Source organism: Benincasa hispida, chromosome 9 (assembly GCF_027475165.1).
Source record: "Benincasa hispida cultivar pf3 chromosome 9, pf3_genome.v1.1, whole genome shotgun sequence".
Classification (NCBI taxonomy): Eukaryota; Viridiplantae; Streptophyta; class Magnoliopsida; order Cucurbitales; family Cucurbitaceae; genus Benincasa; species Benincasa hispida.
In genome coordinates this window covers 45,652,988-45,676,769 of record NC_143486.1, presented here as the reverse complement: position 1 = coordinate 45,676,769, position 23,782 = coordinate 45,652,988, and the positions used below count along the sequence as shown (strand labels likewise).

The 23,782-nt window shown below is 35.4% G+C and overlaps 2 protein-coding genes across 2 annotated transcripts; one reads left to right on the top strand and one right to left on the bottom strand.

Moving 5' to 3' along the window:
- Positions 1-1,176: 1,176 nt before the first annotated feature.
- LOC120087203 (DEA(D/H)-box RNA helicase family protein) lies at positions 1,177-10,310 on the top strand. The gene is made up of 19 exons (XM_039044111.2): positions 1,177-1,689; positions 1,765-1,944; positions 2,037-2,105; positions 2,311-2,417; positions 4,791-4,869; positions 5,141-5,314; positions 5,419-5,567; positions 5,714-5,809; positions 6,032-6,134; positions 6,226-6,288; positions 6,414-6,475; positions 7,170-7,266; positions 7,772-7,890; positions 7,971-8,013; positions 8,175-8,276; positions 8,681-8,779; positions 8,886-8,969; positions 9,601-9,881; positions 9,983-10,310. The coding sequence occupies exons 1-19, from the start codon at positions 1,357-1,359 to the stop codon at positions 9,996-9,998; spliced, it is 2,256 nt and encodes a 751-aa protein (XP_038900039.2). The 5' UTR covers positions 1,177-1,356; the 3' UTR covers positions 9,999-10,310.
- Positions 10,311-11,766: 1,456 nt separating this feature from the next.
- On the bottom strand, positions 11,767-22,879 carry LOC120086212 (DNAJ heat shock N-terminal domain-containing protein). Its single transcript, XM_039042747.2, has 12 exons — positions 22,629-22,879; positions 22,049-22,545; positions 19,755-20,089; positions 18,951-19,028; positions 18,735-18,837; positions 15,464-15,552; positions 15,101-15,212; positions 14,141-14,194; positions 14,014-14,062; positions 13,063-13,169; positions 12,404-12,516; positions 11,767-12,305 (listed from the first exon to the last, which is right to left on the bottom strand). Exons 2-12 carry the CDS (start codon positions 22,460-22,462, stop codon positions 11,966-11,968), a joined length of 1,794 nt encoding a protein of 597 aa, XP_038898675.1. The 5' UTR covers positions 22,463-22,545; positions 22,629-22,879; the 3' UTR covers positions 11,767-11,965.
- Between the last annotated feature and the right edge of the window lie 903 nt (positions 22,880-23,782).

The window sequence follows — 23,782 nt, the reverse complement described above, 5'->3', positions numbered from 1 at the left end:
TTATAACCTGCTTCGGGAAAGGAGTGAATTCCATCTTGTGTATTGAGTTCCCAACTCCCAGATTAGACAAGTCCCCAAAAAGGTAGGCATGTTGAGTTGGCAATCTGGTCACTCTCACCCATACTAATCAAAGAACAGCCCTCAAAGGCAGGAGTTCCCAAAACACTAAGGATTGAGGTCGTGTCACCTATGGTCATTTAGATGAGATGTAAATCTCTAATATCAATGGCGTTATATACAGAGTTTAGTCATATTGTGGTCCGGTCTTATACAAACTTTTTGTATAGGACACCCCCGCTGGCACATCTCCACATGAATGGTCAGGATCTACCATCTGTAGTAGTTTACAACACTTGCAAACCTCTACAAAGCGGGCCGTATCCGTAGCGTCATCAGGATCAGGACCTTAATCCTTATACTACAGACCTATTTAGGTTATCACTTAAGTCATGATCCACTTGTATATCACATATACATGCTTAAGTTTACATAAGATAACCATGGAGTTTTGTTTATTGGATATGAGTAAATGCCAGAATGAAATAACAGTTATTTTATTCATAAAACAATGTGTATCATTATAAACAACGAGACTCCAGGAGAATTAGGATACCAGTCCCAATAGACCGATCCTATCCAATGGACTTGAGAATTCTATTGGGGAGATGGTTACATATCCTGCTTAGAAAAGATTGAATTTGTCATAACCCTAACGTCCTCTCTTTCGATTACTGAAGACGTTTACATCAACCACTAGAAGCCCTTAGAGGGTAGCTTGTATAAGCTTAACTCTGATACTTCCTTCACCATGGGAGTGGTGGGCTTTAAAGTCATTATTTGCTAATGGAGAACTTATGATTTTGATGCAAAAACCTATAAAGTTCGTTGATATTGTTTAGCTCGTCAAGACTGCTGCTCTAGATAAAATTATTACAACTGAGGAATTAGAGATTTGTAATTTATTAGTTGAAACATATTCGATGATTCTTTGAAACATACTTGAAGGTTGGGTTTGTTTTAACAACGAAGTCCAAGCCTTTGTTAATGGCATCGAGGGATTATTTTAGGCTTCACTTTTTGCCGACGAAATGTAACTCCATTCTCATTATGGCGTGTAATACACGACAAACCAATGCCTTAGGGAATTGTTTGATGTTGTTTGTGTAATAATTTGATATCCTTTAGTTCCTTTCTTCTTTTATAAACCGAATCGAATGAGTCGGTTTAAATTGATTAAATGCCAATGTGTGAGCCGCCAAACGTGGTGAAGCAAAACTTCAAAACCCTAAACCGATTCCCTAAAACCCTTTTCTCAGTATAACAAATTTAGGAACTCTTTGAAGAGCAAAGGCCACCATGGCTCCCAGCTTTGTGTTCGAACCCCCCAGCGACGAGGAAATTGATCTCTCCGAAGAAGAAGAAGAAGAAGAGGAACAAGAAGAACAAGAAGAACAAGAAGAAGCGGAACAAGGAGGGGAAGAGGAGGATGATGAACCCCTTTCTCACCGTCGCACCGAGTCTCCTTGGGATTTTGCCTCCTACTCCGAGTCAGTGGCTGATGAACATGCCCGTAGAAGCACCACTTCTGTTGATTTCAAAATCTCTAAACTGCTTGAGAATCGTTCCGCAAGCTTCACTCCTACCGCCGATGATGATGGTCAAAGTTCGGAAGAAGAATCTGACAGACAAGTAACTTTGTTGCTTTATCTCTTTTGTGCCAAATGCGAATTCGTTTGATGCTAATTCTGCCGTTTTGTTTTTTAGGAAGATTATAGACCGGAAGACGACGACGATGGAACTAGTAATGCTGATGACAGTAAGTCGTTTTTTGCGCCTTCTGATGGGGCTTCCTTTCATGCGAATTCGTTCATGGAGCTCAACTTGTCGCGCCCACTGATTCGAGCATGTGAGGCTTTGGGATATGCAAAGCCGACGCCAATTCAGGTTTTTTTTTTAAATGTTTTTCTTTTCTGTATTTATCATTATAAATCCTTTTTGTTCTTGAATTTGATTTTCTTACTACCCTTGTTGGGTAGGCGGCCTGCATACCGTTGGCATTGACTGGACGTGATATATGCGGAAGTGCAATTACTGGTTCTGGAAAGGTGGGGATTTATCTTGACTTTCTTGGTAGTAAATTGCCACGAGAATTAGAGTTGTTGGAATAGGATGGTAGTTTTGGCTTTCGGGGAATTAGTTTTATGAACTATTGCATAAACTCTGTGAGCTGGACAACGACGGAGTTATTTGGAAAATAAGTGTGAGAACACCGGTATTGCTATTATTATTGATTTTATCCTTTTATGACAGACTGCAGCCTTTTCACTACCTACTTTGGAGAGGTTACTCTATCGGCCAAAACGTGATCGGGCAATCAGAGTTCTAATCCTAACTCCAGCAAGAGAATTGGCAATCCAGTAAGTACGTTGTTAAAGATTAAGTATTTTTCCTCTCATGTTTTCATGTAATCAACCAATTCAGATGCTATTTTAGATTTAGTCTACATATATGTCTTGTGGGAAAGTTGTTGGATATCTTTTAATGAAGTGCCCATTTTTAGTTCTTGTGGCTCCTTAGGCTATGTTGTAGGAAATATCGCTTGAAAGACATTGAATAAGCTTATAAGGGCTAGCTTCTTAATAAGAAGCTATAAAGGGTTAGAATGGATTAGTGGAAGTCTCAGTAATGGTGAAAAGGTTTGGATGCAGGTTAAAGTAAAATTGATTCCAGGAAGTTGTGGAAAAAGAAAGAGAGGAAAGTACATGGAAGTAAGAAGAGAAAGAGATGAGAAATAGATAGTAATGTGAAGAAGAGTGAAATAGTGTGGTGTATGTGTATCAAGTTAAGGTGGAAAAAGATATTAGAGGTAAAGGCAAAAAAGTGTGTATTTTGAAGGAAAAAAGAACATAAGATGAAAAGAAAAGGGAGAAAGAGCCTGTTATTGAAAAAGAAAGTGAAATAAAAGAGGAAAAAGAAGAATAAAAAAAATGCTTGTGGAAAAAATGTGTCTAAGTGAAAGATGAAAGAGTGAAAAAGATAAAGCCTCTAAAGGGTGTAATCTCTCAGATTCACGAAGTCCATCTGTTTTGGGTTTCAAGATGTTTACATGTTTGTCCATCGATTTTGGTTTTTCTTTTCAATCTGAATTGTAATGTTGAAGTTTGTTTGGAAGAGATTATTTAAATGTGGGATAAAAGAAAAAATCAGTGAATTAAACAGAATAACAATGAAAAAGAAAAAGGAGGGACAAAATCCCTTAGGTCACCTTTTTGTCTCCTTATGCCAGAATGGAGCAATCAGATTTGTTGCATTGAGATGCTAGCACTTTGGAAAATCCAATCAAAATATTCTATATCCAGATTTTGAGTCAAGCGACATTGTAATTGTTTTTTTTCCCCCTTTTTTATTGATATTATGAAAAGTCACCAAAACAACTGAAAGACGAAACCAGAAAAACTATCTGCCAAGATTTTGGAAACTCTATAAACCCAAGAGAGAACTTGCATATTGTAAAACCACTTGAACGAGTACGAACCACGACCCACCCTTTGCAGAAGCTAAAGGAGAGGGTAAATCCTTTAACTTTGAAGCCTAAAAGAAACCTAATTGGAAGCATCAAGTTTCTGACCTTATGATAAGCCTCTATCAACAAGAAGATGCTTTTGAGAGATTGTAAAACCCATAGTTTATGCAACTATCATGGGTTGACATAGTGGTAAAAAAAGGCCATGGGTTTAATGAAAGACTTAAGGGGAAATGTGTTCAATCCATGGTGGTCACCTATATGAAGCATAGGTACTTCATGTGAGGCAGAAAATCGGTACCGATACTTCTAGATATTTCCTAGATACATATCTGATACACTATGTGGCATATCTGTTCTTTTTTTTTTTAAAAAAAAAAATCAGATATGTGTCTCCCCTTCTCAAACTAAGTGGCCTATGTAAAACTCACTAAATAAATAAATAAATAACTGAAAAAACAAAACCCTAGAATCATGTAAACTTCTTCTTCACGCCCGAGTCCCCACGAAGTCACACAAAAAATAACCTACTTGATTATCTTCAACAATTCAATGAAGAAGTTCTTCATTATATCTTCCTACTTCTCCCACTAGTCTTCTTCTTTGATTGATCTGACTCCAATTTGCCACCAACCTTTTCTATTGTATTTTATTGACTATTGTATTTCAATGTTTATGATGCTGCCTTTTGTATTGTATTTTAGTGTTTATATTATATTTTGTATTATTGTCATTAACTTTACATTTTATGCTTGTAAGCGATTGCATTTGTATCTTTATGTTAAATTTACATATATCCTAGTTTTTTTTTTTTTTAAAAAAATGTATCCGTATCCTAGTTTCTTAAAAATTGATGCATCGTTGTATTCTATCGTATCCATATTTGTGTCTGTGCTTCATAGGTGGCCACCTACCTAGCATTTAATGTCCTACGAATTTCCTTAGCACCCGAATGTTGTAGAGTTAGGCGGGTTGTCCCGTAAGATTAGTCGAAGTGTGCGTAAGCTAGCCTAGACACTGACAGATATTAAAAAAATTATATTCCTTGAGCATAGCAACTTTTCCCTAGGGAAAAAGAATCTTGCAACATTATCGTCTGACCACCTAATTTATCCGGATAGAAAAGGTATATTCATTTAGTGCCCAATTAAACACAAAGCTAACATTGAATATGCTTTGGAGGATCTATTTTGTACATGCGTTCCTCCTGTACATTTTCATGTTAATACTAAACGAATTAAGGCACTGTGCTGTTTTTTTCCTCCAGAGTTCACAGTATGGTAGAGAAACTTGCTCAGTTTACTGATATCAGATGTTGTCTGATCGTTGGTGGGCTTTCAAGAAAGGTATGACCTAGTATGCTTTGGTGACATTATTTCCATGATGCAGAAGTTTGAATTTTCTACATATATAACATTTACTGGAATTCTTATTCTATATTCCAATGTATTTTCTAAACAATCTGTCATGTGAATTCACATGATATATCATGCTTGTTTCGTCATAAATGTGAGGATTTAGTAAAGAATTAAAATGCGTTACTGCAGGGTTGTTGACTTGTTTTCCCAAGAAATATGTTTGATTTTCTCTCCTTTCCTTAAATTTAATTTTTTTCAGGAGCAAGAGGCTGCCTTAAGATCAATGCCTGATGTTGTTGTGGCAACTCCAGGACGCATGATTGATCATCTACGTAATTCCATGTCCGTAGATTTGGATGATTTAGCAGTTTTGATACTGGATGAGGCAGATCGTCTTTTAGAACTTGGATTTAGTGCTGAAATTCGTGAACTGGTATACTTTTGCCTCCATGGGGCAATTTTAATGATGGAGATTGTATTCTTTGATACATCTATTTTTTAGTATTTGGTGTAAATAGTTCTATTTTTGTGTTAAAGGTTCGTCTTTGTCCAAAAAGGAGGCAGACAATGTTGTTTTCTGCTACCATGACAGAAGAAGTTAATGAGCTTATCAAGCTTTCCTTGACTAAACCATTGCGCCTCTCAGCTGACCCAGCTACCAAGAGGCCAAAAACATTGACAGAAGAGTAATTTGCAACTTGATTTCTCCTCTGGAGTTCATTAATTAGTTTATTTTTGTAAAAAAAAAAAAAAAAAAAAATATCTTAACCCAACAGTGTTTTATCTGTTGGATGACTTTTTTAGTTATCAATAATGTGTATTGTGCTTGCAGGGTGGTCAGGTTACGTAGAATGCGTGAAGTGAATCAGGAGGCTGTACTCCTTGCTCTGTGCTCAAAGACATTTACTTCTAAAGTTATTGTATTTAGGTACTAGAATGGAAAGTTCATTACTTTGTTTTTGGCTTCTTTTAAATGGAGGGATGCATCTAATTCTTTTACTGAGTAACGTATCTGACAGAGGTCCCTTTTTCAGACCCTTAAAAGCAATTGCCTTCTGGATCAACTGAGTCTAGTTAATTTAATATTTTATTATTTTTTCTGTATAACTAGTGAATTTTAATTTCATCATTCATTTTGGTTGACCCGTAGTGGAACCAAACAGGCTGCTCATAGGCTAAAGATTTTATTTGGATTAGCTGGCTTTAAAGCTGCTGAGCTTCATGGAAATCTTACCCAAGTTCAGCGTCTTGATGTGAGTGATTTCCTGTTCAATGCTGGAATCATTAAATCAAGATCCTCAGTTTTCCCTTCTGTATGCTGATCGTTAATTTTCTTTTGTATAGGCCTTGGAACTCTTCAGGAAACAGCAAGTTGATTTTCTTATTGCTACTGATGTAGCTGCTCGGGTGCGAACTCATTTTTTTTTTTGTTTCTTGTCCAATAGATATAAAATATAGGTGAGAAAAAATCAGCTAAATTAATTTTACTAATATGTTTTTGCAATTTATGCTATGGTTGAAATGTTGTGTAGGGCCTGGATATTATTGGTGTTCAAACTGTTATAAACTTTGCATGTCCTCGTGATCTCACCAGGTAGATATTGGGTTCTGATTTGTGGTATTTGTCACCATGCAACCGTATTTACTATTATTGGCTTCGCATCCTTATTTGCTCTTCATGGATTATTCACTCTTTATTTTGTTTTAATCCACATTTATTTTGTATCTTTCTTCCTGGTTAAATGTTTCTCATAAAAAAAGTAATAAAAAGTACATACACATTTGTTTTCCTTTCTGGAGCAATGGGTATGGCTTTCTAATACGCTTATTGGGTTGGAAGTTCTGCGTATGATTTGTGCCCATCGATCTTATTGGCTTACTACATTCTTTATGCAGAAGGGAATGCCTGTGATTTTTCCCCATAATATTTTACCTTCATTTCCTTTCACTCTTCGAATATCTTTCTAATTTCAGATTTTATTTGAAAATTTATGTTTTTTTTTTAATTACGCTTTACGCTATTCTAGAAATTTTGGATTAAAAATTTTCCTTCAGAATATTCTATGCACCAAAATGTATTAATGCTCACAAGTACTACATTTCCATTCATGTTGAGACAGTTGATTTTGACCATCTAATTTTTATCTGCTACCTCATTTCCATTCATGATTCCTTGAATCAAATAACCCCATATAAATTTATAATAAGGCATGCATCAATAATTTTTATATTTATTATATTGGATTAATGGAATTGATTACATTCTTAACTTTCATTTTTTTTTGTAGCTATGTTCATCGGGTGGGTCGTACTGCAAGAGCTGGTAGAGAAGGATATGCTGTTACATTTGTGACTGACAATGACCGATCTCTTTTGAAAGCCATAGTGAGTAACAATTCATTAGGAAAATAAAATCGAAAATTGGAAATTATTATGAGAGATCTTTTGGGACAAGGGGGGTTGGTCATTTTGTGCTGTCTGGAATCTATTTGCAAGAGCGTTCTCTCTTAGGTTCATGCTTCTTGAGGCTGCAGTTAGGTTTTTCTGATATCTCTGGTCTTTCAACCAAAAGCTGAAGTTAACTTTAGGTGCTTATTGGTATTTACAATAAGAAATAAGAAACTCCTTTATATAGAACAATGAATTCTTTAGGTATAATAAACTATTTCCGTTGTACTGTTAGGATCAGGGGACTCCACACAACATTCTTCAGCTGCTTCTTCCTCCTTTTTCAGGCTGCTTTTCCTGTTTATTGATAATTGGTGTCATTTCTTGTGACTTAGGGTTGAATTTTTTTGCATCACCTGGTTTTTGTTGGACATTGTCTGCCTTATCTTCATTCAAGTTTTGTTTATTCTGAATTAACCGTGGATCTTGATTCAATTGACAGGCTAAGAGAGCTGGTTCCAAGTTGAAGAGCAGAATTGTTGCTGAGCAATCCATAAAAAAGTGGTCTGAAATAATCGAACAAATGGAAGACCAAGTGACTGTGATTCTTCAGGAAGAAAGGTTTCTTCATATGGCTGTTTCTCTGCTTGTTTGTCCAATTTCCCTTTCATTTTGCTGTTATTAATTTTGAAATTTTGTAGAGAAGAGAGAGCTCTAAGGAAAGCTGAGATGGAAGCAACAAAGGTACTATTGTTCATACTTCTCTGTTTCATTTTCATCTTTACGTTGTATTATGAATTGGCAGTTTGCATCATATATTTCAGTGTAACATCACATACCCTCTATTTTTACTCGAACCTTTTACCAACTATGGTCAAGATTTTGCTCTTTCTTTGTGTACCCAGGCAGAAAACATGATTGTTCATCAGGAGGAAATTTTTTCACGCCCTAAAAAAACCTGGTTTATAACTGACAGGGAGAAAAGGCTTGTGGCAAAAGCAGCCAAGGTCAGTACTTGTTGATGTATATGCTTGAAAAATCCAATGTTTGCAACAAAGTTTGGATGATTGTGTGATGTGGACTTGGGCTCTTAAGCTTCAGCTTGCCTTTATGATAGTTTTGTTTCCTTGTCTGGAACATGTCTTGTTATACATGCACTATTTCAAGTTTGCTCAATTTCTTTCCATGATTTTCCTCAAATGAAACATCAAATTTTAACTTTTACTTCTGTTGAGAAAGAAGGAATTGCTCTCTTGTCAAATCCAAAAAGATTTTTGTTCTATTTGCTTTGAAATAGTAGAAATGGTGAGCATTTAGTACTGACTTTAAATTACGTACGCATCAGATTCCTCGTCTGTTTGCAAATTTTATAATGAATAATTGTGCTCTTTCTATTTTTTTCCTCAACTAGGCATCTCTGGAAAAGAGAGAGAGTTCAGGGAATGAGGCCCTAAGTGCTCAAGAAGCCGAGGACCAAAGGATGAAAGAAAAAAGGAGGCGTGAGCGTGAGGTGTCGTAACATTGCATGAATTAAAACATTCTTTATATACTTAAAATTTATTAAGTTTAAAGTAATAACCCTGAATGGTACTTGATGAGATCTATGATTTGAGCAGAAAAATTTGCCAAGGAAGAAGCGTAGGAAATTGGAAGCAGCTAGAGAAATGTTGGAGGAGGAGAAGCAAAATGACAAAACAGGAGTATGGCTTTTTCTCTTTCTCCTATTATGACATTTAAATAGTGTATTTTTTATCCAAGCTATTATATATTAAGGAACAAGTAAAAAGATCAACTTATACTGCATGTGAGAAGTAAATTTTAGATCCACCCATCATGTATCTTATTGACTTTTCTGTAAACTTTGCAATTATAATATAAATGCAGCTAGAGAAATGTTATTGGGCGAATTGCAAAATCACCCCCGAAGTATGATGGAAGTTGCAATTGCACCCTCAAACTTTCAATTGTAAAAATTGGACCCAAAACTTCTAAAAGTGTTAAAATTGGACCCTTGAACTTACAGTAATTATAGGAATTGGACCCACAAATGTTAAATATTGAACTCTCAAATTTATACAATTATTACAATTTAATAAATTATGTAAGTTTGAGGGTCCAATTTTAACATTTGTATAAGTTTGAGGGCTTGATTTTTAAAATTGAAAGTTTAATGATATAATTGTAACCATCACATGCTTTAGGAGTGGTTTTTGCAATTTACCCAATGTTATTACTCATTACGTATCATTGTAATTCGAGTATATTAAGTCTCTTTTTATTTCCTCAATGAAAAGTATTTTTTTCGTTTTAAAAGAAATAATCTAAATGCAGGGTGGTGGAGAAAATAAGAAAGGCAATTCTGGATTGTCACTTGTGAAGCTTGCCTACCGTCGGGCAAAAGCAGTGAAGGCTGTGAAAAGGGCAGTTGACTCGGGCAAGATTGTGAAGAAGCAAAACCAAAAAACTAAAAAGTCTTCCCACAGAACTCAATCGAGGTCCGAGGAGATGCGAGAGATGTTCCAAAGCGATATGAGCGAGCAGAAGCAGAAACGACGTGGCAGTGGCGGTGTTGGAAAGAAAAAGTCTAAGCATTCCTTCAAAAGCAAGTCAAGGTACAAACTTATTATTCAACCTTCCAAGTTATAATAGAGGCATCTAAACTATCAGCTATTCTCTTAATATTATCGTGTCGATGTCGAATGTATTCTTCTAGGTACAAGCGTAAATAGAGACTCTCATCAGAAGCCGATTGGCAATCTACATTCCTTGTTCCAGTTTTGATGGCAGATGGGGAAGAGATAGCTTCAGCAGTTATATTCCAAAATTATGGATGGCTGTATCATTCCCCCCCCCCCCCCCCCCCATAGTTTATTGCTTTCGGTTGTGATGTGCATTGAGAGTCAAAATGCACCATGCAACTTTGAAGCATAACCAACTAACACAACATTTCTTTACAGAGACTACTTTATTACTAGGACGTTTATTATATCAATTTTGAAAGTATATTTCTTTATAAAAGTTCGATATGTTATTTTACTATATATATTTGATATTATGTTGTACTATTCATTCTATCAATCTATTATTTTACATAGAGGTGTTAATACATTACTCCAATGTAATGATCACAGTATACAATGGATTATTAATATATCATTAAAAGTTTATGATGTCATGATTAAAAGAAAAACTTTTTCATTTCACACTAAAATCACTCTAAGTTCTTTAAAAGAAACTTCTCACTTATTTGTAAAACAGAAGTTTACTTAAACTTATAACTTTCCTTTGCAATATATTGTATCATGTCAAGAGAAACAACTTGAATGAATGGTTATTTGTTTTTTCCAAATTTGTATGAATTCCTAAGATTTAGAAAAGTATGCCTAAAAGAAATGACGCCATTGAAGACCAATTACATCAATTGATGAGATAAATAAACTCCACAAGGAAACCTTAAATTGTAGCTTGCTGTCTTCTCCAAAAGATCTCAAATTAAAATGAAAGAGCATTTTGATACGATCATCATCATCAAAGGCAATAATTTGCTTGTAAGAAATGCATTATCACTAATAGCACCATGAGTTTAAATATCGCAAATTTTCTGAATCAGATGAATTTTGAACTACAAACTTGAACATAATTTAACTAGTTAAAGTAATACCAAGAAGTCAAATGTTCGACTCTCCATTCACGTTTTGAACTAATAAAGATAAAACACAAGTATGAAAATAAAGATAGAAAGATAAGGAATCTTAATCCTTTCATTATGAAACTTGCTTTTTCTTCTTTGTCCTCATCCTAACTATTCTGCTAACTTGGTTGAATCAATAATATGAAAATTCTGAATTAATAATTGTATCAATTTAGACTTTTTTTTAGTATTATATTTTTAAACCGTTACTATTAAGACTTATTTTTTACCAATGCTGTACCAATGCTGAGACTTCTTTAAACACAAATCTAACGTAATATTAGAGAACAATCAAGAGGGTAGTGGTGACTTCCAATAATGAGTTTTTGTTTATCTTCTTTTCCAACATCTTTATGCTTTATGTAATGAAAAATAGAGACCTCACAACATAAGGTTAAAGCACAAAGACAGTCAAACAAGATAAGAAACAAAAACTAGCACACCAAAGAAAATGAAATTACATATAATTTTGTTCATTCTATTTCATGCAGTCTTTGTACTTATAAAAAGTAACTTTTTTTTTATTTCTAATTATAAAAACTTAACACAAAGTTTATATGCAATGAAAACATTTTAACACAAATTTGTACTAAAAATGAACTGTCATACTGAAAATTTGGTTAAAACAAATTAGATAAAAAAAGAAATTGAAGAGGCCATAATTATCGCTTATCATAAAACAATGATCAAAATGAACATTGCAAAAGTATATAGACTAAAACGAACAAAAGTGATCAAAATTTAAACCTGTAGTTTAAAAAAAGGTACACTAATTATAAAAATAAATTCATATCATGGAAACAAAATTTCATATTCAAAGCATACCCTCATTTTTGAACAACTTGCATTAGAAATTAGAATGCAATTACACTAAAATAAAATGAAATATAATACAACATAGTTAGACTTGTGTGACAAAAGATGGCAAGAGAAGGATTTGCAAAGAAAGTTTCTATCCTCAGTTATCCCATATTGCAGATACAAATGATTCTAACATTCGGTGATCTAAAGAAAATTCCTTTGGTAGCTTCCTGAGGAAAACCTTGAACCTAAGCCTTGAGCCATGTTCTCAGGATCAAAATTTATGGTCTTCCTACCAGCAGTTAAATCCTTCTCACGATCCCAAGGCTTCCATGGATGTTTTCCCACCCAGTCGTCTTCTTTCTCCACCACCTGCTTCGATTTTTTCTTTCCACGGCTTTTTGCACCTTCACGGTGCTTCTCTACAAGCGATTTAGAGCGTTTTTCTTGATTATATTTGTCCACTAAAGCTGACTCTGAACTATATTTCTTCGCTTCTTCATTTGAAGCAAGTGCAGCGGCTTCATTGTATGCTTCCAAGTAACTGATGGATGAAAGATTGAATCAACAATAGTTTGTGTTTTGTTATGGATGGGAATTGAATTTTTAAACTTTTGACTCTTCAAGGTAACGAATGCGCACCTCATCTTTGCTTTCTGAGCTCTGTCAAAAGGCGTATCAGTCCAAACACTCGTGTCGCCACGACCTTCCTTGGAGCTCTTGCTGAATCTAGAAGATTGCATAGTCATGCCAGGCTGGAAGAGAAGGCACAAAGTTCAAGACGCAAGCTTGATGTTAACCATATCAAGAAGTGTTCAGGCGTAACATCAAGTAGACGTGCCTACATGATTAATGGTTTCAAATGCCGAACTATTTAACGTTCGGTTCGTTCTTCTACCTCTAAACGACAGTTTTGAACCTTCAAATGCTAATAGTAGTATAAAATGAATAAGATATCAATCATGTAACTTTCCTCTATTTTCCAAGACAAAAACCTTAATTTTATTTCCCATTTTAATGAAAATTTAGCAAGGATACTTGAATGAAATGCTACAGCTCAGCTACCTTTTTCAGAAATTTAAAACATCTAATAAGAAATCACTATTTTCCTTAAATAGTACAAACATCTAATATATATAATATATAATTGCTAACTATACGGTTATATATATATGTATATATATGACACGGAGAGGGTGAGACATGACTTGAGAAAAGTGTAAAATGTAGATTATCTGAAACAGTATAAGTAGCAGATGTAAAAGAGAATTAGGACCAACAGGGAGAAAAAGGTGCCTTACCTTTCTTTCAGGAGGAAGGCTGGTCATCCATTCATCTCTTTTGGGTTCTACTTTAACTTCATCATCCATGTTGGCAAGGAGTTCTTCATCACCCTCCATTGATATTCCTGCAGACAAGGAAAAAGTTTCACCATGAAACAAAGACATAGTTCCACTGATTGCAGCCCCCAGAAAACTGCACTAATTTCTAATGGCAATATTCATGTATAGCTTCCACAGCAAAAGCGCACAAACTGAAAGCAAACACAATTCATACACTACTAATTCACACGACAGTAAGTTATTCGTGAATAGCTGCAAAAATTGGTCACTATTTTATTGAACATTTATTCATCGGAATGTGATATTCATTATAGTAGCAGTTGTTAAGTTTTTTCAAATACTAAAATGTAAATAAAATTTCAAGGATAGTGATAGGCCTGGGTTTGATGCCATTCCCCATCCTCTACTCCAAAATAATATTAGGGTGAAAGTTCCATCCATACCCGTCTCCATCCCCAGCAAACAAAGAAAAATGCTAATCTCTACCTCCTTTGTGTACCTTCTTTTAGTTCCCCAAAATCCCTCCCTCCTCCCTCCCTCCCTTTCATGGACAATTGGACAAATAGCACAAATGAGAAGATAACTTAGACCCGAATGAGGATACACACCAATTTGTATTACACACATCACTCCTCTTTAAAGATTCTTAATGACCTCAGACATCTGAATTTGTATTTCACTCTCATTTGTATTGCTCAAGATGGTTCAGTTTTACCCTTATTGCATCATTGGTTAAAAGCTAATGTGATCTTCCGAATTATTAGAAAAACAATAAAATAAAAATAAATAAATAAATAAAGATGTCTAACAGCCTAAAAATAGGAGAAAAGAAGAGTAAAACGAAGTAGAATTCCACTATCAATGTAGAAAGAGAACATAGACCTCATGAATAGACATCGATCATCTAACCTTGTGATTTTCTCCATTTTGCAGCCTCACGCATCCCTCTTAATTCAACCTATGCAAGTAAAAATATTAATTCAAAATTGACCTTTGCACTCATACTGGTACGTAGAACTTGAATCAAGATGCATACTTTAAATTGCTCCTGTTCCTCCTTGAATTTAATTTTGTCATCCAGTGCCTTCCGCTGCAAAATTGGAACATTACATGTAAGAAGCTGGTCCGCTTTTTCAAGTCATGTTGATGCAATTACCAATGAAGTTTCTTTGTATTGAGTGGCAAACATGTTTCTTTGTCAATTTGACCTTTAAGTGTTTCTTCTTAAGAGTACCAGTGCAATCAGATGAGACTATAGACATTGAAATTGAAAGAATCAGCTTTCTGCCTGCATCATCTTATGAAGCATTTTTCATTTGTTACATTTGGTAGCCCTTCATTACATATCAATTGTGCATTTAATGAACAAGAAATTTCTGAGATCATTTAACGTTCATATTCATATAAAGAACAGAAAAACCTCAATTGTCTGATAATATTAAATTTCTAAAACAGTTTGAATTGACAAGTAGTTATATAGCTTTTCTTCTAAATCCCAGAAAAAAAAACAAAAAATAACGAAAATTTTACAAGAAAAGCAAGAGAGACTCCAATTAATCATAAAGCAATGAAGGTGGGCATCACAAAACTCTTGGTGCCAGAAAACAGAAACATGCATGAATACACGTGTCAATTGATAATAGGTTAAACAAGTTCCCAACTAAAATTCCACAGTACCACCGAGAAGCTCAAAATGTAGCTAGAAACTTCAATTCTGCAAAACATTTTGAGTTTTTTTTTTTTTTTTGTATGTTATGTTGGAGAATGTTACGAGTCAGCAACCTCAAAATTTCCCATTGATCTTTCGTGTATAAAATTCTCTCTCTAGACATCTGATTTGCAAATACAAGCTATACATTCAGGTTTCTTATTTAATCAGAAAAAAAAGAGTAAATACAAGCTAAATATTGGTTGCAACCACAAGAAGAGATCGTGCAACTAAAAGATTTCTCATTGTCAAAATCAAGTTCACATCAATGGAGGAGAAAAGAATTACCTTATCAGGATCTTGTAATTCCTTGAAAGCATTATTTAATCGAATAAAAGCTTGGTTAGCCTGAGGATGAGAGCATTTGTCTGGATGCACCAAAAGTGACATTTTCCAGTACCTGAAGAAAGATGCACCAGAAATTATTGAAATGCCACTTAATATTATGGGCATTGAGGAATAAATTCATGATTTTAATTAAATCTCCTATAAGGTTACAATCATAGATTCATACATCAATGCCTTGGACATAATCTACAGTAGTTGATCATAATACTAGTTAATATGAAATATACAGGTTTCAAGAGCTAGAAAGTACCCATATTTTTTTTGGACAAGGGAATGTACTTCATAAATAACTCAAAATCATACCTCTTTTTAATATTTTCAATGGAAAGGTTTCGGTTCAATCCCAATATGTCGTATGGACTATCTCCCTCAACATCCATAATTCTTGTAACCTGAGATGAAAATATTATTGGTTGAAATATAACATTTTTCATGAAATGCTTCTGCATCAACCTATATGCTAACATTATAGAACCTTTGTTCCATTTTGAAAAGAGGTTTTTCACTTCATACGAGATCCTTTTGTTTAAGAATTCTCGTCTCAATGTATTCCTTTTTTTATTGTAAGAAATCGAGATTTCCTTGAGAAAGTGTAAGAATAACAGGGCATACAAAAAAACAAGTCCAACAAAAAATGGAAGTCCAAGAACTAACTATAGAAAAGGACTCCAGTCTCAGTTTATCCATCTTGTAGCCAGTTGATATAAAATAAACTTGACTACTCTTCTCATCAGACATCAGGACAGCTTTAATTATGTAACATCCCGAATTTCAGAGAAATTTAAGTTAGTTATCTCAAATTATTGAGTTTTAGTTTCCCTTTTATTTTTGGAAATTGGGATTAAATTCAAACAATTGAAAAGCTTTTATTGATTAAGCTGAATTTAATTGATTAGAGATTTGAACTAATTATCTTAAAAATATTGAATTTTGTCTCCCTTTAATTTCGGATTTTGGAGCCAACTTAAAACAATTGAGGAGATAATCAATTTTATGTGGTTTTAAATTGATCTAAATATTTGGAATGATTTAATTTGTATAAAATTGATGGATTTTACGTCCTTTAATTTTAGTTTTTGGAGCCTAAATTAAGCTAATTTGAGAAATTAATTGATTTATTAATTTGATAAAATCTTTGGAAATTTTGAAGATATTGTGATAAAATATTTGATTTATCTTTTTAAAATTTGAAAAAAAATGAAATAATTGGGATATTTGAAATTAAAGGAGAGTGAAAAGAAGCAGAAAATCGAAGAGAAAGATAGCAGTTCAGTTTTTCAGCGACAACTTCCACAAAATTTTCGATTGCGAAGTTTGAACCGTTGGATCATGTTGAAATTTGGTCAGTCTGTTCGAGACATATAGGGTCTCGTTTTGAACGGTTGTATCGTTGTTTGAAGCTCTGATTTATCCATAATCACAGCTGAATAGAATCTTTAAAACTGAAAACCCCCCTTCTCTCTCACTCTCGCAAACCCTCCTCATGCAAGACCCTCACTACTAGCCGCTAGCCTAAACAATTTGCGCCTACCGACAGCAACACCCGCCGCCCGTCTATGGTTGCTGCCGCCACTAGTGCTATTGTCGTCAGAATTGATATTTTGGGTAAGTTATTTGGGGTTTTATGGGTTTTCTTGGAAGATCTTGAATACCTATCAAATTTTGGTTTAAGTTTTGGCTTACCCATATTGTTTTGATGTTGCAATTGAGTTTTACAGACTCTCAAGGTGCTTTCCGACAAGATAAAATTGTTCGGCGTCCTGTTTTGTAAGGTTTGAGGTTTTTGTTGAAAATTTTTTGATACCCATTAAGTGTCAGCTTAACTTTTGTTTTAATTGTGATTTTTGGAGTTTGGATTAGAAGGTCTAAAGCTGCTGTCCATTAGAGTTAAAGGTTGATTTTGGTGATATAGTTGTTGGATCGTGTTGATTTTGAAGTTTCGAAGTGGTTTTGGATCAAACCACGTGTTGGGTTAAGTTGTTTGGAAACATTAGGGTTAAGTTGTGATTGGAATTATGTCCTAAATGATGGAATTAATTTTGATTTTTGAGATAGGGTTTGATTCAAGAATTGAAGGATTTTGAGGTGTTGTCCACCAAATTTGAGATCAATTTCGATACGGTTTAGGTAAGTGATTGGACCTTGGAACGGTAAATATTTGGCCTTAATGGATAATGTAAATTGGGTGATTGAGAATTTTGGCCTTATTTGAAAATCCTAATTTTGGTTTGTGACATAGGGCTTGGTTCGTGTTCTTTTTGGGTGTACAGGAGTTAAGATTGATTGAACTTGTTTGGGCTAAAATTTGAGGTAAATGTCTTTCTCTTAGTTCGCTTTCGAACGAGTCGTCCTTCACCGCATGATAATGATTGGATTGTTTATTTTAGACTGATTGGACTATCTATTTTAGATTGATTGGACGGTTTAATTTAGACCGATTGAACTGTTTATTTTAGACTAATTGGATTATTAATTTCATGATAGGGATTGATTGGACTGTTTTGACTGTGATGTTATGTAAGATTGACTAAGGGCGTACTAGAATTACTTTTTTCCCTGAGATAAACGACTGTGATTATAGCAAATGAGTTATATGTGAACTGATGTATGCTAAGTTTATATGGTTCTTGTTAACCTTTTTTATTTGGGTAGGAGTACACATACGACTGATTGTGTGCTCCTTTGTGTCCACACCATGACTGTATATGTGCACATTTACGATTATTCGTGTACCTTCGGGATACACACTATGGCTGATGCGTGTTCCCTTCGGATTACGTTTACGACTGGTTTGTATACCCTTGGGTTACACACTATGACTAATGCGTGTTCCGATCACATTTACGACTGGTTTGTGTACCCTTGGGTTACACACTTGACTAATGCATGTTCCTTCGTAATCGCGTTTATGACTGATATATGACCCTTTGGGATCACCACAACTGATATGATATGGATGTACACCAATGTCTAGATAGATTGGTTAACAGGTTACCTAGAGGGCCTAGTAGTGGGTCACTTATTAAGTATTTCATACTCATCCTTTCTTCCTTTATGGTTTTCAAGCAATGACAGGAATAGGCTGGCGAGTGACCGACGAAACCCGTGATAGAGCCATATGGGGACAAGAGAAATTGCTTCCGCTCAATCTATGTTTTTTTTTTTTAGTCATTTGAATGTTTTGAAACTAGAATTTGATGTCAGACAGAAAATTTTAATGTTTTGAATATTTTCTTTGTAAATATTTTTAGGGGATCCTGAATAAATATTTTATTTATTGATTGAATAAATTGATTTGAAAGAATCTTCCCTGTTTCAATAAATTCATGCTTTAATGATCAATATGGTTTGAATGTAAATCTATAAATATGAGTAACGGTCATTGTCAAAGTACTCAAAAGGTTGGGGTCGTTATAAACTAACTCCTGAGAAGAGGGTTGACAATCAACTCAACAAATGCCATATCCTCCTTTTCCAATAATAATGGAAATTTGAGATTTAGCATGAGAGATTGAATTTTTTGCCCCACCAAACTTATTTTAGCATATATTATAACGAGTCTGATAAAGCATACCTCTTCAAACCGTTCTGCCTCATTGGCTGTTTCAGCTTCTGCAACCATAGCAGGTGGTGGAGGCCCGACAAATAACTCATCGTCTTCCTCCAACTCAGCTTCCCTGGAAATATAGAAAAGATGGAAATAAGTCAGTTTCACTGATATGTCTGTTCAAAAATTTCAATCTAAAGATTTACATGATCAAATAAATATTCATAACATTTAATGGAATACCTAAGCTCAGTTTGTGCTTCGGTTAGTTTTGCTGCAGCAGCAAGCAGCTCAGCTGATGGCATTTCAGGGCCAAGCATCCTGAACCAAAATATGAAAGGACAACAACAATATCAAATTGAAAATTTCAAAGCAATACCTAAACAACGAGAGGCTATCAGGTTACTTCCAAGATGATTGAGAAACCATTTGACATGACACCATGTGACGAAATCAAGAACCATGTCCCAAGAGTCAAACATTATGTTGTTTATACTACGTTATTGGGTTATTTAAAAAAGATGATTGAAAACCAAGTTCAGACCCATGTGAACATAAGGAGAACAGATAATGGGCGTTCTTCACACATCTTTAGAACTCTTTTCACATGAAAAGGACTGTTCAGCAATCCTTTTGTGGGGATATCAAAAGAAGAAATAGAAACCTTGAGGCTCTTAAATGATTGGTGTTAAGCACTTTTGCTCCTAAGATTTTGGGGAATAGCCACCTCTTCGAGAGGGTTGTTCTCTTCCAAAAACGCCCCACAAATCCAAAAATAACATACCTCAACCTTAGGTCTCAAGCTACTAAAAGGGTAAAATACTTCTCACTCCCTCACTTTCACTCGATTTCTTTGTTTAGCCTTTCTAAAGCGAACATTTACTATAGAAGGCATAACAGGTACGTAAAAAGCTAACAAGGGTAATACTTCTAAAACACAAATGTTGACGACTGGTTGATTCATGCTCCAATTTCACACTTCCAATCAAGTTTCAAAGCCATTTAAGTATTACGACCTATAAATAACTAAATGGAGAAATTAGTTACCTTCTTTTAGGACCACTGGCTTCACCATCTGGGTATGCCAATTCTGACATATCGTCCTCTCTTGCTTGTGTGGTTTCCATATTCAAAGGTGGTGACGACTTATCATCCACAGTTACAGAATGGTCAACCTGGTTGCTCTTTTGTTCCATATGAGTCTCAATAAGTGGTCCAATAACTTCCAGAGTGGGACGGACATTGGAAGGTAGTAAGAATACCCTTTCTTGAGACTCTTCAAGATTTAATGAAACAAACAGCTTCTTCAAACGCTTGGCCAAAGACCTTTCAGAAATTCCGCTAATATCAACAGCTTGTCCATCATCAATCATCTTGAGAAGCTATTGACAAATAAGATTAGAAAAAGTATGTCATAAAAAAACAAGGAAAAGTAAAAACAATTATTAAATGCAATGTAAGAGTGTTGTAGTAAAAATAAACGGCAGTTATAGGTTAGTTTCCTACAGCGTGTCTATCATCAATCATTCTCAGTAAGAAGATGTTGTTTATGAAAGAAGATCATAACAAATATCAACCACAAAAGTGTCACAGGAAAAACAGAAAATATATGCTGGTAAGTTGTATCAAGAGTGTAAGATAAACAAACAATCGAATAAAATATTTGGCAATAGAGAATATTTAATTCATCACATCAAAATACTTGATTTTATCCCCTATAAACGTGATGATCATTAATATCTTTGGTTCCCAAAACACCAGATGACTTTTTTGCATAACAAGTTCCAGAAAGGAAAAAATATATATATATATATTACAAACCTGAGATATATTAAAAGAAAAAGGTACAGATTAGGGGCAGTGAGGGGAAGTCCCCCTCCCAAGAGAAACTACTTGCAAGAAATTTTTCCAATTGTCGAAAAACATCAAAAAAGAATAATTACAAAAGAATTTACTGTTGCCACAACAGCACCAAGAAGTATCCAGTTGTAGATTGCTTAAAGGATCCTATCCCAAGGCCACCTTTGGAATAGAGAGGGAAGTCCCTTTCCAATTTACAAGGTGGGTACATTTTTTAAAATCACCGCCATCCCATAAAGAATCCCTATCCAAACAATCCATCTCTGTTTCCACATCCACCCGACATTTGAGAAGGGAAAAATAGTATAAGTGAAGTATTTAACATTAATTGAGCCAAAGATAAACTACCCCCTTTAGATAAGAGAAGGCCTCTTCATTTGCTCAACTTAGACCTAAACTTGTCGGTGATAGGATCCCAAACAGCAAGGGGAGCAAGACCCAAGTAATTAAAAGGCGAAGCTTCAGTTTTACAGCCCAACACCTCAGCCAAGTCCTCTGTTTTTCCTACTCTAACATTTATCCCAATAAATGCTGGTTTCCTAAGATTTAAAGTTAGACCAGAACATCAAATCACATTCTAACATCAATTCTCAACAATTCATGTAGAAAAAGGTCATTTTTCTGTGTCCGTAAGTCAAATTTCTTTCTTCATTTTTCTCTCATAGATGAAATCTGATTAAAGTAAATTCTTTGTGAACAAAAATTCAAACATCTTCAAATTTACTTGTTAGATTACATTGAAAATAAAAAGTAAAATAAGCTCATGTAAATGACACGTTACTCAGGAAACCAGAGGACCTGTTTTAAGATTTTGGAATTGCATCCAACAAAATTTATTCTGGGTTAGAGCATAAATGTAGCAAGCGAACAGAGCATGACAATAGCAGCAACTTTGGATGCTCCTTTGGTAAATTACCATACTTGGAACGGCTTTTGAACTAGTCGGAAAAACAAGCTTTCTAGAAGCCTGTTGAGGAAAGAATTTTGAGAGGACTAGAAAAATGGAAGAATTATGCTGCTATCTCAAGCACTCCATCAAGGGTCTATTAGAAAAAAATCGCCTATGATTGAGAGGTTGAAAGAAGGGAAGTTTGCTCTAAACAAGTCTGTTTCCATAAGAGATGAATCACTTGATTCATATCAACAACCTCCCTTGCCTACAAATTTCGAGTCGAGCATCAAGAGCTTTTGGAAACTTTTTCCTTATCTTGTTCTTTTTCTGCAGATACTTTTAACTAGAAGCTTATGCATAGTTTTGCCAATTGACAGTTGCTTTTGCAACCCATTGGTCTTGTGGGGATATCTCATCTCCTCTTCTCTGGTATTAGTATACATTTCTCAATTTCAAACCCCCTGCCAACAAGCCATCCAACTTTCATGAAACTACCCTTCCTAACTAGAATTCAAAGATTCAACAAATATGCACAACAATGACAAATGAGAAACATAATCAGAATAAGCTAAAAATTCAAGGCAATGACCTGTTTTAAGTCGTTCCCAACATCAGGAAATTCCTTCAGCAGCTGGCGTACAATCACTTCAGGCTCAATAATTTTCACCTTCCGTCTATCAGACCTGCTATCAACAGAATCCCCTGAATGGGGTGATTCATTATCACTCTCAGATCCATAATCATCCCTCTTTCTCTTGCTCTCCCTTCTCAATTTCTTCTTTCTCCTCTTTCTATCTCTCTCCCTATTCCTATCTTTTCTCTTCCTCTCCCTATCTCTACTCCTCGACTCTCGTTCCTTGTCCTTCTCCCTTCTAGAACTGCCACTGCGGTGATGGCGGCGCGACCGCATAGAGGAGCTGTCGGAGTCATCGGAGGAGGACGGTGACGATGAAGAAGGCTCGTCTGAATCCACAGTACGCTTCTTTTTCCTCCGACTGCCCATTGAAAATTTGTAGTGAACTTTTCGATGGCGAAATTCAGAAACTCATCCAAGGACTGGGGGCTTGGAGAATTGCAATTCGATCGCTGCAAGGTTTCATTCATCATTCCAACAACTCTTATAGTTGTGTTCCTAAAAAAAAATAAGAAAATAAAACAAAAATAAAAACCTTGGGGTCTGATGGAGAAAAGAGTGGTGGCGCGATCTCTCCAACGGCGGGGGGTTAGCAGCTGAACCACTGTTTCTGTGAGGAAGCGGCGGCGAGGTCGTCGGGAGCCGAGACAAATATTTCAATTTTAGGTTGGAAAAATTTCACACCCAAAAATCAAAAAATTTTCTACCAATAACTTTTTTCTAGGACAATTAGTAAAAATGGCAATTTGGAAGTTTAGAACTCCTTCTAAAAAGAATGTATTTCTTGACCCCTTATAATAAGAAATTATCATTATATTTTTTTTTTTAGGAAAAAGATTCAAAACTACAATCCCTCCCTCCATAATCGTTTTTTTTGCAATCCTTCAAATTCCTTTCAAAACTCCTCATATTTTTTCGATTTTTCTTAACATTTTGGTTCATCATCTTCAAGTTCATCCATTCATCTTCATCAAGTAAGTATTTATGCACATTTTAGGAGGGTTTTGGTTTGGGATTTTTTGACATTGTTCTTGATTTTATGGGTTTTCATGGGGTTTCATGATTTTTTAGATTTTTTTTTTTTTTTTTTTTTGTAAAAAACATTACATTTTAGAATGATTTAAGACCTATAGATAGTATATGAGTTGATTTGTACATTAGAAACTAATTTTTTGCTTTAAACTCCGATTTTCTAATTTTGAGACTCTACAATTCGATGCAACCCGACCGGGCTTCTTTAGATCTTGATCAGGTGGGATGGGTTGTGAGAAATTGGGACCGAAAAGGGGGGCGGGACCGAGAAGAAGAAAGTGGGCTTGACTAGGAAGAGGGCGGGCCGGGTGAGATGGGGCGGGACCGAGTGAGAAGGGGAAGGGACCAGGTGAGAGGGGAGTGGACGATTTTTGGCCCGGTCTCGGGACCAGCTAGGTATGAGGCTGGGAGACTTGGGAAACTGGGCAGGACCGGGCTAGAAGGGGAGGGGACGTTCCTTTTTCGCCCGATCCCAGGCCCCGTCGGGTATGGGGCCGGGCCAAAAAATAGGAACGGGGACTGGGTAACTTGGGACTGTGAAGAGGTAGGCGAGACCGCTATTGAATTTTGGCCTGATCCCGGGCCCGACCGGGTATGAGGCCAGGCAAAATACCAGTAGTTATATGGTTGGGACGGGGACGACTCGGGACTAGGAAG

What these genes read in the sequence shown, in the direction of transcription:
- LOC120087203 (XM_039044111.2), top strand. Translation starts at nt 1,357, where the DNA reads ATGGCTCCCAGCTTTGTGTTCGAACCCCCCAGCGACGAGGAAATTGAT. An exon ending in GATCTCTTTTGAAAGCCATA is followed by an intron (nt 7,267 to 7,771) that starts GTGAGTAACAAT and finishes TTCAATTGACAG; the next exon opens with GCTAAGAGAGCTGGTTCCAA. An exon ending in GTGATTCTTCAGGAAGAAAG is followed by an intron (nt 7,891 to 7,970) that starts GTTTCTTCATAT and finishes GAAATTTTGTAG; the next exon opens with AGAAGAGAGAGCTCTAAGGA.
- LOC120086212 (XM_039042747.2), bottom strand. Translation starts at nt 22,462, where the DNA reads ATGGGCAGTCGGAGGAAAAAGAAGCGTACTGTGGATTCAGACGAGCCT. An exon ending in GCCTTCCTCCTGAAAGAAAG is followed by an intron (nt 12,517 to 13,062) that starts GTAAGGCACCTT and finishes CTTCTCTTCCAG; the next exon opens with CCTGGCATGACTATGCAATC. An exon ending in GCTCAGAAAGCAAAGATGAG is followed by an intron (nt 12,306 to 12,403) that starts GTGCGCATTCGT and finishes TTCATCCATCAG; the next exon opens with TTACTTGGAAGCATACAATG.